The sequence below is a fragment of the Strigops habroptila genome, chromosome 11 (assembly GCF_004027225.2).
Source record: "Strigops habroptila isolate Jane chromosome 11, bStrHab1.2.pri, whole genome shotgun sequence".
NCBI classification, from domain to species: Eukaryota; Metazoa; Chordata; class Aves; order Psittaciformes; family Psittacidae; genus Strigops; species Strigops habroptila.
Window position 1 is genome coordinate 35,535,803 of NC_046360.1, and position 12,960 is coordinate 35,548,762.

The 12,960-nt window shown below is 52.0% G+C and overlaps 1 protein-coding gene across 2 annotated transcripts in view; it reads left to right on the forward strand.

Moving 5' to 3' along the window:
• FAM107A (family with sequence similarity 107 member A) overlaps nt 1-12,960 on the forward strand; it is a 30,106-nt gene that overhangs the window by 1,308 nt on the left and 15,838 nt on the right. Inside the window, exon 2 of one of the 2 annotated variants that reach the window (XM_030501843.1) lies at nt 11,402-11,465. In XM_030501843.1, coding sequence (XP_030357703.1) covers nt 11,402-11,465 — 64 coding nt within the window. Of the gene's footprint in view, nt 1-11,401; nt 11,466-12,318; nt 12,869-12,960 lie in introns of those variants that run through there. The other variant, XM_030501844.1, reaches the window with a different exon arrangement.

A 12,960-nucleotide genomic window follows, 5' to 3' on the forward strand; every position in this document is an offset into this window, starting at 1 on the left:
CAGGGAAATAAGCTGGTTAGGTCAGGGTTGGCTCAACACCACCCAGTTCAGCCCTGCTGCATACAAAGCCATCTGCGCCAGCATCCCGACCCCCAGACCAGATAGTTCTTGGACAGCTTTCCCCATTGCTCCCTCTTTCTGAAACACCAGGATCCCACCACAACCCAGCACTGAATGCCCTGGCTTTGAAACGCTCCAGGGAGCTCAGGCTCTCGCATTGCACCAGCTTGCTGGCAGCCCCAAAAAGCTCCAAAACAGTTTTATTTTCATGGGCATCAAAAGGTCAGAGATGTCACTCCAATTTCAGCCTCCCAAATGTTGTCTGGGTTGACAAAAGCCTGTGCTACCACCTGGCTGGCACAGAGCAAGGATGTCGGACTGGCAGCTCCTGGATCAGTGCTTTATCCTTAGGCTGAATCTGATGGGGGATGGAAATAAGACAGCTCCTTCTGCTGCATTTCCAGGTTGGGCATGGACAGCAGGCTCCAGCCCTTCCCAAGGCCCAGATCAGGTCTAGATGACAGGCAGGAAAGCTCTCCTTGCCCAGCCCTTATAGAACCAGCATGGCTCTACAAGGGCATAGGGATCTGCCAGGCATGACCCCATACACCAGCTACAGCCCAGAGAGGACCCACATGGGAGCGCAGAGCAGGAGGAAGGCTCAGCACCCCTCGCCAGCACTGCCTGCATTAGCAGTCTCTGCTGCACCCCTTTTAAGTTTATTCCAGAGCAGCACTCCAAGGGGATTACAGTAGTGGATTGTGGAGTGCAAGGCAATCCCCAGCTCCGCAACAAAAGGGACCGGAAAGGCTGCCAGCATGGCTCCAAGGACATTTCTACTTTCAAAGGCTGCAGCTGCTCCCAAACAACCTGTTCTGGTATCACCACTGCCCTGTGGGTCCAAGCCAACAGCAGGGCTCCAGCAGGACAGTCGCCTGCAGGAGTACCCTTTGCTTCCAGACAAGGACTACAACAGAGACCAGTTCAAGGATGCTGCAGAGCTGGTGCTGATTCCTCTGCTCTGCCCACTGGGTACAGGAACACTGGTAACATCCTCTAAGCAGAGCAAATCCCCTTCAAACAACCCTGCAAGTGCAGCCTCCCCATGGATGCTCCCAGACCCAAGGCAGGTTGCAAGGGGGTTGTCTCCAGGCACCAGCACCTCTCCACTGCTTTCCTCCCTGATTCCTCAAGGCAGGGTTTGCATAGCGGCTGTTTCCCCAGGGAAAGTTTTCTGTCCCCAAATTCCCAAGCGTGTCAGTTTACAGTAATGTCAGATGAGCTGAGATTACCCTTGCCACTGAGCAGGCAGCTTTGCTCTGCAACTGGTTTACAACAACAAGAGGCAGCATGCCAGCGCCAGGGAGAGAGGCTCCGCTTGTTCAGGCAAACCAAAGTACCTGGCTGCTCATGCTGAGAACTGGGGCTTTGAGGGCATCCTTTAGAACTGCTTCATCTGAGCATCACAGGACAGGACCAGCATTTCTGGGAGCTGCTGGTGGTATTTCCTTACAAATAAACCTCACCCACTGGCAAGGCTTATCCCCATGGCCTGGCCAGAGACATGCTTCTGCCTGGTCTTTTATCCACCCTTCTCTTCAGGGTACAAGAGAGGTGGCCCAGGACACACACCATGTCCCTCAGCCACCCATTATGTCTGGCCCAGAGCAGAGTCCCATTGCAATCAACTTTGGCTTCTGCCAAGCTGCTCCACCAGCACGCTTAACTGCACTTCACAGTTTTCTCACCAGCAATCACACATGTTACTCACACAATAAGAGAGGTGAAGGCTACAAAAACCAACACTTCAGTGCCACAATAAAAAGCAAGACCCTAAAAAACTCCTCTGCAAAAGGGGGGGAGGGAAAATAATTCTCTTGCTCTGCCCCTCGTTAGTAAGAGGCTCTCAGAGTAAATAAGTGCTATTGCCCTTCCAGTAGCTCTGCTGTGGGTAATAGCAGGGTCATGTTTCTGCTAAGCATCTCTCTAGAAGTTAGTCCTCTGACTTCGATCTTGCCTTTTTAAGACTTAGACCCTTCTCCTGACAGGCATCTGCCTGTTGCTGTTACAGGGCAGGGAGAGAATAAGAGATGAAAGCTATGGTTTTCAGGGTTTTCCACCCTTCCTGAAGGAGCAGGAAGCAGCAGTTGTATTTTCACAGCATCACTTAATGCTGAGCAAGGGCTTCTCTTCCCCAGGCCCTCCCACAGGTGAACACCCAAAAGCACATACCACTCCAGTGGGACTAACCCTGACAGTTCAATTCCACATGCACATATCCTGCTTGGCATCACCCCAGCACCACATACACACAGGCAGGGAGCAGAGCTCCAAAATGCCAAGACAACAGCTAAAAGGAAATATGTGAAAACCTCTATTATTAAATGAAAGATCCAGATTGACCAAAAAGTTGTCTCTCAACATTCATGAGCTTAGAAACTCTTACCTCAACTACAAAAGCCCTGAGCCCTTGTTTTGGAAAGCACAGGAGTAAGTAAGGCAAACAAGAGGAGCTGTGTCTGTGGCTGGCAGAGGAAAGGTTTATAATGAGAAAGAAAAGGGCTGTTTCATGCCTTGCAGCACAGCACAGGGAAGAACCCGCCACAAAGGGACCAGCAGAGTGGCTCTCCTGATACAGGGACACCAATCACATGAGGCCAAAGGAGGCAGCCCTAGGTCCTGTCATCACCAACATCTTACCTTCAGCTACTGGCATGACCAGCAGCTGGAATTGAAACTGCTTCAAAAACAAGATAACAAATAAGGTCCAAATTACTCCCAGAGGGGATGGACCATGGAAAGACAAAAAGGCACGAAAAACAGCAGCTTGTGACACCCAGGAGAGGCTCCATGGTCCAGCAACCCCTCTCACATGAGGGGATAGTACAGGCAGCACTGCTGCCCCATGGTGCTCTGCAGACCGGCTGGCACAGCAGGATGTTCCTGGCTCTCCCTTACAGCTATTTCAGAAGGCCAGTAGCCAGTGTCCCTGCCAGTTCTTTCAAGGCATTCCTGAGCCCAGGCTGCACAAGAGCCCTCGGAGGGACCGTGCCTGCTCTGCTGCTGGAGCAGCGGCCGTCCCCCCCTTGCTGGCCCGTGCTGCTTTCAGCAAGAGGGGCCGTGGGTGCCAGTGCCCATGAGCAGAACAAGTCCCACCAACAGTCACTGAATGCCACCGCTTGTTTGGTGGCACTAGCCCCAGGAGCAAAGCCAAAATTCAGCTGGCAATTGCAAACCACCATGATCCAGTGTCCTGGAGCATTGTGCTGCTCAGGGAGAAGGGTTTGCCTATATCAAGGTTTGGCTTGGAGGGACAGGAATGAATGCCGATGACTTTGCACACCAGGAAAGTCCCTAACTGCCTTGTGAGAACAGCAAGATCGCTGATAAAAAGCCCACTTCTGAGCAAAAATAACATACACCCTGAAAACAACTCAGGCTCACAAGACAGCAAATACCTATAAATCCTCTAATCTGTTTTATACAGCACAGCATGGAAGAGCTCGGATAGAGCTGGTCCCAAAACCTCCACAGAAGCCCCCCAAGGTGACATTATCCTGCCTCTTCTTCAACCCTTTAAAGTCACACAGGTGGTGACATCTGGGGACTCTGATTAAGTAGAGACACTGCTCCAGGCTTCTGTAGCTTTCAAAGAAAGTAAAATGCTGTAGCATCTCATTACAGCAAGTTGCTCAAGCTCGTGGAAAGACATCACAGTTCTATTTCTTACCTCTTCATTCAAAGCCTCCACACGGCACAGGTAAAACAGCTCCAGCACCAACTGCAACCCACTCCCTACCTCCAGAGGAGCTGGTTCTCTGGTCCTGAGAGGGCTTACATGGGTTCAGTACAGGCAGGAACTAATTTGGACACAGCTGCCCCAGCTTAAGGCTTTGCCTTTCCCTACTGCTGCTTCTGCAGCTGCACTAGATCAGCAGCTTGTATGCTGCACCTTTCATCATGGTGCAAAACCAAGTGCCATGATACCTATACTGACTCTCTAGACAGCTGACTTTGCCCTGAAGCAGCACAGGGGTGTGCACATAAGCACAGGACAAGCAGTCAGTAGGGTAACGGAGCACATCACACCAGTCTGTGCATGAGAAGCTGCGGTACAGGGGTTTGATCCATGGCTGAAGGTGCTGGGCAGGATGTAGGGCAGGATGCAGAGCAGCGTGCTGCCAGCCCCTCCAGAGGAAGGGCAGAGGCTGGCCAGTAGCAGCCGGTGCTGCCTGCATGGCTCCAAAGGAGCTATGGAAGAGTGCTCCGACTGAAGGGAGCTGCACAATACACTAACGGGAAGATCACTGCATGGGAAACGCAGCAGCTCCCAGGTCTGGGAAGGCTCAGCAGCCCTCAAATAAAAATGGATTAAAGCAATTAAAGGCATCGCTGCTTCACTCTGCTCCTGGGGGGCTTGTTCAAGTGGCGCCTGCTGCCTCCTCATGAACCCTGCGCTAACAGGGATGCTTCACCTCCTCCTCCACTGCCTTCTCCATTAGCAGCCTGTGGGAATGGGCAGCCTGGTGGGTAGCATCTCAGCCCAGGTAACAGCCAAACCTCCTGCCTTTTGACCTCTTCCCTTTGGGGTCCGCTCCAGGGAACAGCCTACCCCACTCTGCCTCACCAGCTGCTACCAGAGGTGCCTGAGCAATTTCTGACCTTATGTTTCCCAGACCTCCTTTTTGCAAGCAAAGGACCAAATCTAGTGACCATGGGCAGGTAAAGAGCACAACAAGGTTGTTGTCAGAAGAGCAGATTTCTGATGCAGCACTATCCTTGGCCCCTGATGTAGTCCCTAGTTTTGAAATGGAGTAATGATGCCACTGCAGCCTGGCAGCTCTAGAACAGCATGGCACACTGCCAGAAGCAAATATTGTCCCTATTAGTCATGTGGCATAAGCCTCACTTTTGCAAAACACTATTCTTCAAGGCACTTTAGAGTGTCTTAATGGTCTCTCTGCAGCATGACAGCAATTTGCTCCGAAACTGCTGGAGTGCTTTTGTGTCAATGACTGATGTGCTTCCCATGCAGTCAGAAGCATCCCCAGGAACAGTGGAGTAGTCTTTCACATAATCAGTGGTACCACAACTCCAGCACAGGGCAAAATATAAGCTCCTGAGACAGGTAAAGAGTGGTTTATCCCTAGCAACAGCTTAACTACTGCTAACAACAGTGAGGTGGGCGATGCAGATAAGGAGGGTGAGAATTTGGCTTTGTGCTGGCATGCAGCAGCATTATGTGCTCTGCACATTGCTAGGGACTGGATTAAAAAGCGCTGAACTGCAGGTGAGGATTTCCTTAGGACCAAGGGAGAAAAGCAGGTCCATTGTCACCTGATGCTGATGGATGGATGCGCTGCTCCAGTTTGTGCTGAGGAGCTGCTGAGAGCCTCCCCATGCCCTTCACAGTGGGATGTCAGGCTTCACAGTCAGCTTGAATGTTGACAAATGAGCCTTGCGCACTGGCTGCCATGGGGCTGAGCCCTGCCACTGATTGCTGTCATTAATCTGCAGCAAGTTTTTGGCTGACATCTGGTGGATCACGCTCCATCTCCCCATCCACAGGGCATCTCCATGCAGCCGGGGAGCAGCTTCAGTGGGGCTCCATACCCTGGGGCTTACAGCTCCAGCAAGCTCCCCTTCTCATCCTGCTGATTCCTTGCTTTAACTGGTGTCTGCACTTTGTTCTGGGCAGCCAGTGTGAAATCAGACTCAATTTTCCAGTGTTCATGGCCACAGGAGTGCTGTGCTAGCCCCGCTGCGAGGATTTGGGAGGGGAATGGCATTGGTGACAAAGACAGGCGGAGGTCAGCACGGCGCTCATCTGTGTTTTCTTTATGAATCTTTAAAGATTGTGTTTTCTTTATGAATAAAATAACAACGAGTGCTATCGGGAGCATTTGCTATTTTCCACTCGACTAGGCAGCAAAGTGGCCACCTGCCTGGTGCTCCCATGGAGCTGCAGTAACGTGAGCCTGGCCCCGGATCCAGACCAACAGAGAGCCTGGTCTGCTTCTGCGAGCCTAAATTTACCGATTGATGCTGTCAGAAATCCCCAAGGCTGTTGGTTGCCCTCATGAGGGTGGCCAAAAGCATCCGGCTGCAGCTCCGCTTTAGCCCAAGAAATGCTGCAGACTTGCAGAGGTCAGAAGAGCGGTAATGAAATGTTACACCAATAACTCGATATTTCATAGAGTCCTTTGCAATATGATAGTGAAACCAGCTATGGTTGTGGCCAGGGACCAGGAGTAATACAAGATGACAGCTTCAGTTGAAAACCTGCTCACCCTGGGGAAGGTGTGCATGGAGGGATGGACAACGGGGCCAGAGAGCGATAGGGCTGGTTTGAGCTGGAGGATGGAGCAAGCTCTGAATGATGTGGTGGTTCAAAGACCCCACTGAGAGCCCTTCCCATGACACAGGCAGCACCACAGCGGCAGATTTCATAGCTGCTGGCTCAAGAGCACTGGCATATGCCTGGACACCGACTCCTGGGTGCCTGCCAGTCCCGATTGCAAAACCTGCCAAAATAACAGTGTCCCATAATGAGCTGGGAGCAGAGGAATGTGCACAGTCAAGCTTCCTGCCACAGAGTAACCCTCTCAAACCCATTGCTCTGCCCCTGCAAGAGAGAAGAACCCCCAGTTTCTCACAACAGCCCCTATAGCAGCTATGTAGTGACCACCACAGGGAAGGCAGAGCCAGCTCTGGAGGGAGGAGGGTGTTATACTGCCTTTTATAGCCCTCAAGATATTGTGGAACTTCATCCAAACTGCAGCACTTCCTCCAGCCAAGACCAGTGGGGAATTAGCAGTGATATTAGGCACTGGGGCATGCTGCTGATTTTCTCTCTTTTACAAGAAAGTGGTATCATCTCAGCAAACATGTGCACCAGCTTGTTGAACCCAATAAGCCTCAACACCTCACATGGGAAGACTTTGCAGCAGAACAATTGAGCTGGCAGATTTTTGTGCACTGACATCACAGATGGGAAAAAGTCTCACTAATCCTCAAAGTTTCTTCCAGTGGATGATTTCATTGAGGTCTCTGGATCAGTCCCAGCTGCTGCAGATGGGCACAGATAGACCCGAATTCATCAAAAACACAGGAGATTTAGGCAGCATTTTAGATGGTATCTCAGCATCCCGGAGCATATAAGAGATGTTTTCATACAGAGCACCAGGAGAAGAAAGAGGGTATTTGGGGCTAATGGTAAGCAGTGGTAGAGTGCAATTTGGGTAACCTCTAAATCACATGTTTTGTGGCTTCTTCACACACATTAATACTGGCTTTAATCTGCCAACCATCACTGCCTTGTTCCAGGTCATGACAACTTCTTTTAAAGCAATAAGACTATTTTAATCAATTGATGTGTTCATTCATTGAACACTGATGGCAGCAGCTGCTACAGCACCTTATGGACAAAGTACCTTTCCCTGAGGCCATCCACTCCCAAATAGGTTGGGCAACTTCCAGCCCTGCTAATGGGGCCTCCCTCCCAAAACCAGGTCTGTGGAAGAGTCACATCAGTTCTCAGCCTGGGTGGCATTTTGCCCACTTTAATACCTCTTTATCACTGTGATCTGATTGCAGCAATTTCTTGCCTAAGTTATTATCTCAGACTTCAGCTACAGTGCAATACAGATGCTATGATACTACACCTTAATGGCACCTGCACTGATCTGAACCTGCCTGAAATCATCCTTGTCGCCCTTTCCGTGGCTCGTGTTCTGACCACGCTGACAACTAATCTCCCTAACTGCTTTCATCAAAGCACAAACATGGTCCAAAATTACCAGCCATCAATTTTGCTGCAAGTAAATATTAGAGCACCCACGTGCAGGAGAAGTAACTCTGATTAATGGTTTCTACATGAAGGCTGGCCTTAAGCTGCAGTAGGAGCATTGCACTCCCCAAGTAGGGAACGATGGAGGAGGATACCTGCTAAGAGCTGGTGGTTCAAAGCCAAGCTGCCTCCAGACATTTGCTGTAGGAGCTCTTTGTGCAATGGAGTCAGGGCCAGGAACAGTCCTGCTGGGATATAATGATGCCCAGGATGTTTGGGAGTAACATAAAACAGTAAAATTACAACATGAGTCTACTTACTATTTATACTTCATGTAGCTTTGTTGCATTTAACCCCACTAATTCCAGCTCAAGTGGTGGGTGTCCTTACTGACATGGTCAAAGCAGGCTGGGGATCCCAGGAGGAGCTAGCCTGCAGGTTGGAAGTGGTACCTGTGCCCAAAGGCAGTGTTCTCCAGGATCATTCCTCTCTTGCTGGAGAAATTCCCTGGCGGGGGCCACTGCAGGCTTGTTGCTGCTGCCACCGATGGAAGCATCAGGCAGGCTTGGGGCAGTTCCTCCTTCATCCTTCAGGATGCTTAGTTCTGTCCTGCTCACCTGCAGAGAGGCACAGTGTTAGCATCCGATGATAGATTTTATTACTATTGCTTACTCCTAGATGCAGTCTCACTGCACACAAAAGTGATTTTCCCATGGAAATGGGAGGGTTTGGGAAATAATATTTTCCACTCATTTACTGCAATACACCCTCCCCATCTGTGACATTTGATTCCATTCCCCTCCCCAGCTGTCAAGGACAGAGTTCCATAACCCATTTTGTCCCATGGGGAGCAGGCAAAAGTCTCTATCATCTGGGCAATCATTAACTGCCTCCTGTGAGCTGGGGAGGTGCAAGAAGCCGTCCTGCTCTGCAAACACACTAATGGCTCGAGTGGAGATTAGCAGGAGTGTGTTTCCAGCCACCTCGTGCCATGGAGGTGATGGTGTATCAGGGACCAGGCAGAGCTCTGACCAGCCTACATGTCCCCTACCCTTGGCTTTGCCACCACCAAGGTCACCAGAACAGTGCAACCAGCACGACTTAAGGGACTTGCATGAAGTTTGTGCAGGGGCTGTGGCACACAGGGTGGGAGGGCAGGCTGGGCTGCCCAGTCCCCATCACCACGAGCAGTGCCTCAGCCAACATTTAGCATTAACCCAGCAGAGGAATGTTTAACCAGCCTCCAGGACCTCCCTGCAGCAGGAGGTGAAACACTGTCTGCCTTCAAATCCCAGCCCCGGGTGACTTCAGTGGGGACAATATTTTGTCTGTGGATCAGGAGCCCGGACATGACTGCCAGCAATGCTGCACTCCCAACCCTGTGCTGGGAGTAGAGATTTAATAAAGATACAGGCAGGAAGGGCCAGGCAGGGCTGTCTGCTCCGTAATTCATAGTTTGCACCCAGGCTCCCCGGCGCTGCGACCGGGTGGACAACAAGCCCACGTTGCCGGCAGTGTTATCTCACTGTCAGAGCCTTCACGTCATCTGGCTGCATTACACAACCAAGGAAAAGCCAGTATTTGTGCTGGGTACTCACTTGACACCTCTGGGGTTATTAAATACACAGGAGATGCGTCTACACAAGAAAACTCCTGGTGCCACAGCAATTGGCTGGAGAAGTGACAGCCAGCAGCAAATATCACTAGCAAAGTAATCCAGCAGCTAAAAGTCAATCTAGTGTACAGCCCCAGTAATAAGGATCTGGCTGTGGGCTCCCCCAGGCCCATCTTCCTCTTCCCAGCATTCATTAACTGTACAGCCACCCATCTATGACACTCTGGGTCCACATGCAGAACAATGAATGCTATTTTACCTTTACATGACACTGAATGAAAAACCATGTCACTTCCTCAGCAAGACAGAGTCCAAGTCCCGAGAAATGAGCCCTCTACAGCTACACATGTCAGAGAGCTGTGCTGGAGCTGTTCCAGAGCTGTGCCAGAGCTGCCTGGCTCATAGGACAAGGAGGAATGACTTTAAACTGACAGAAGAGAGATTGAGATGAGCTCTGAGGCAGAAGTTCTTCCCTGTGAGGGTGCTGAGGCGCTGGCACAGGGTGCCCAGAGAAGCTGTGGCTGCCCCATCCCTGGCAGTGTTCAAGGCCAGGTTGGACACAGGGGCTTGGAGCAACCTGCTCTAGTGGAAGGTGTCCCTGCCCGTGGCAGGGGGTTGGAACTGGATGAGCTTTAAGGTCCCTTCCAACAGAAACCAGGCTGTGATTCTATGATTCTGCCAGCTCCTGGCACTGGGAGTCCCCTGGGATCACTCCCTTTGGGGTGATACCTCCAATCAAGACCCCCACCTGCAACCCCCACCCCAGCATTCACAGCAACACAGGGCAATGCCGGGCACAGGAGATGCAATGAATGATGCTGGAATGAGCTCTCCATGTCACCTTTTCCTGGGACACAAAGCTACTTCATAAGAAACACGAGGGCAGCTGGTGAATGACGCAACTCCTTGTCTGCAGGAGCCACTCCAGATAAATATCACCGAGCAATCAACCGTCTCCACACAGTAACCTTCAGTGAGCTACAGGGGGAATACAAAGGCTTTTTGTTGATCCCAAAGACTCAGGAGCAGAAGGTGAGATTGCTTACCAGTTCACACAGCAAAGAGAATTGCTGTGCAAGGAGCTCCTAGAAAAACAGCTTTGCCATGAAAAGTCCTTTGCTACAAGACAGAAGGACGTAAGCATGCCACAAACCCACTTCCTTGCAGAGATGAGCCCAGATGTGCAGCAAGTCAGGCACTACTGTGTGTCAGACAGAAATATGTCCATGAAATTTAGCTGGCCTTTTTCCAACTGGTTTGACTCAGTCGAAAGCAGGTGTTGATGGATCACAGCCCTTTTCCACTCCCGCATCTACCAGCCATAACCACACTCAGGAGCTCAAAGCAGGTTTAAATTGATGCTCTTTTCCCCCTTTGACATACCTCCAGTGAACTCACACCACCAGGTTTTGAACTTTAGCTTGTTTAAAGGCAGTCCCAGGGAAGCAATACAGATGTGCATCCATCTTTTTCAGTTCTAGATTGATCCAAATATGTTTTTGGAGTGTGCAACGTGCAGCCAGACTACAGGGCAATAGGTGATGTGAGCAGAATGTGCATGGCCACAAAAAGCTCATGGAGCACACGTGGGCTGCGAGGCAGGTTGCAGTTTGAGCAGACAGGCTGCACAACCTCCCCACTTCAAGCCCTCTCCTCCACCACAGCCTTGGTCTAGGGGCAAGAGCTGTGTGGGATCTTCAAAACCCTGCCTCTATCTATCCCACAGCTGGTTGGATTGGGCTGACCATGCTCATGTAAGCACATGCATGCACACACCACACACACTGGGGAACGCAGACCAGCCTGCCTCTCATCTCCTGCATCTGATGCTCCATGGCAATTAAATTTAACAGCTTCTGGTCAGGAAATTAAAAATAATAATGATTTTTTGAAGTCTCCAGTAGCAAATGACTGGCAACTCCTCCTGCGTTTCATCTCCTGTGACAGAGCAATGCCTCTACAGTCCTTTCCCATTTCTTTCTTGTCTTTTCTTCCAGAAAGAATATTCCCTTCAGCCCAAGTGTCCGAGTGGAAGTGGGAAGCCCAGGAGTGGTGGCTCAGGTGAGTGCCATCAGGCCATGCTGCTCCATGGAGGGCTTTGCGAGGAGAGCAGGGACAGGCTGGGGTTCTCTTCACACCCAGCACTGCTGAGTCCTTGGCTGGAAAACATGGCTGGGGAGGGGGAAAATGCTGGGATGTGGAGAGGAGCAAAATGTGGAGAGGTGAAAATAAGTGAATAAGCACCCCTGTGCCCATGGCAACCTGGCCTCATGCTCCAGACCTTCACAGGTCTGAGAGCATCAGGCCTGGACATGGTTGTGATGGTGTACACACCCATGGGTGCTGCAGCACGTGAATGTGGCGAGGTTCCATGGCAGTGCCCCCTCAGCTTCCTTTATCCCCTTCCTCTGAGTGGAAATGCGTTTGTCCCATCCCTGCCCAATTGTTGGGGCTGAAACAGTGGTCATCTGCAGGCCGGCACAGGTGACCTGGGCAGAGTTAGACCGCAGCACCCATGTAAGAGCCAAAAGGAGCTGCTGGGGTGGTTTAAACTCCTTCTCCTCCCCCAGCTTTGCAGCCTCTGTTTTCCCAAGCCATGGCAATTCAGGGACAGCCAACACGGTACCTCCAGCCACAGCGAGGATGGGACAAGGTGCCCAACCCAGGTAGGGTCTATAGCTCAGCAGAGTGAGACCTGGCGCAGTGATGCAGCAGCTTCGCACAGCCCTGGTACCACCAGGATGCCGGTAACCCCACACAGGGGCTGCTGCTCCCTCCTGCAGCCCTTCCCCACGGGGTGCAGCCACTGCTCCCCCTGGACCCACAGCAGTTGGTAGACGACAGGGTGTTGCAACACACCAGGGAATGATCACGATAACTGGAGCGGTTGCCCTGGTGCCGGGCTTGGCTGTTGCAGTGGTTGCTAAAGAGAGTGGGCGTGCGGCTTCCTCTGGGGCGATCTGATTTCTCCGGGAGCGTGGTGAAGGCACACTTAGGAGGAACCGTCCTCCGTGGAGCACAGACACGACCTCTGCACCGGCAGCAGCGCTGGGCACGCACGGGACTGTTTGCTTTTGGCGGGGGGGGGGGGGGGAACTCTATTGGCTTGTTCATCTATCCCGGGAAAACATCATCTGGCAACGAGAAGCAAAGGGAACAAGTTTGGAGGGTGGCAGAGAGAGCAGCCACCGGTTGCTGCCGGCCAAGCTCCAGCCCTCAGCAGGGTCCCTGTGGGGTGGTGACAGCAGCAGGGAGGGACACCAGTGCAGCAGCCACTTCCACGTGACTCTCCATCCCTGCTCCCACCGGAGAGACCGGGCAGCTCCGTCGGACCTGGCCATAAGTCACGCAGGTGTGAGCGCAGCTGGGCAGGAGCAGCAGCCTCAGCTCCCGCAGAGCCATGTCGTGGGGCATGGGGCAGCACTTGCCCCCCGGGCTCCCCAAGGCCACGCTGCGGAAATCAGGTAAGCACAGAGCACCCCTGAGCTGCACCGGGGGGTCCCCACTTCTCTGCTGGCTCCCCATTGTGGGGATGGGCTGCTGAGCCCCCATGGGA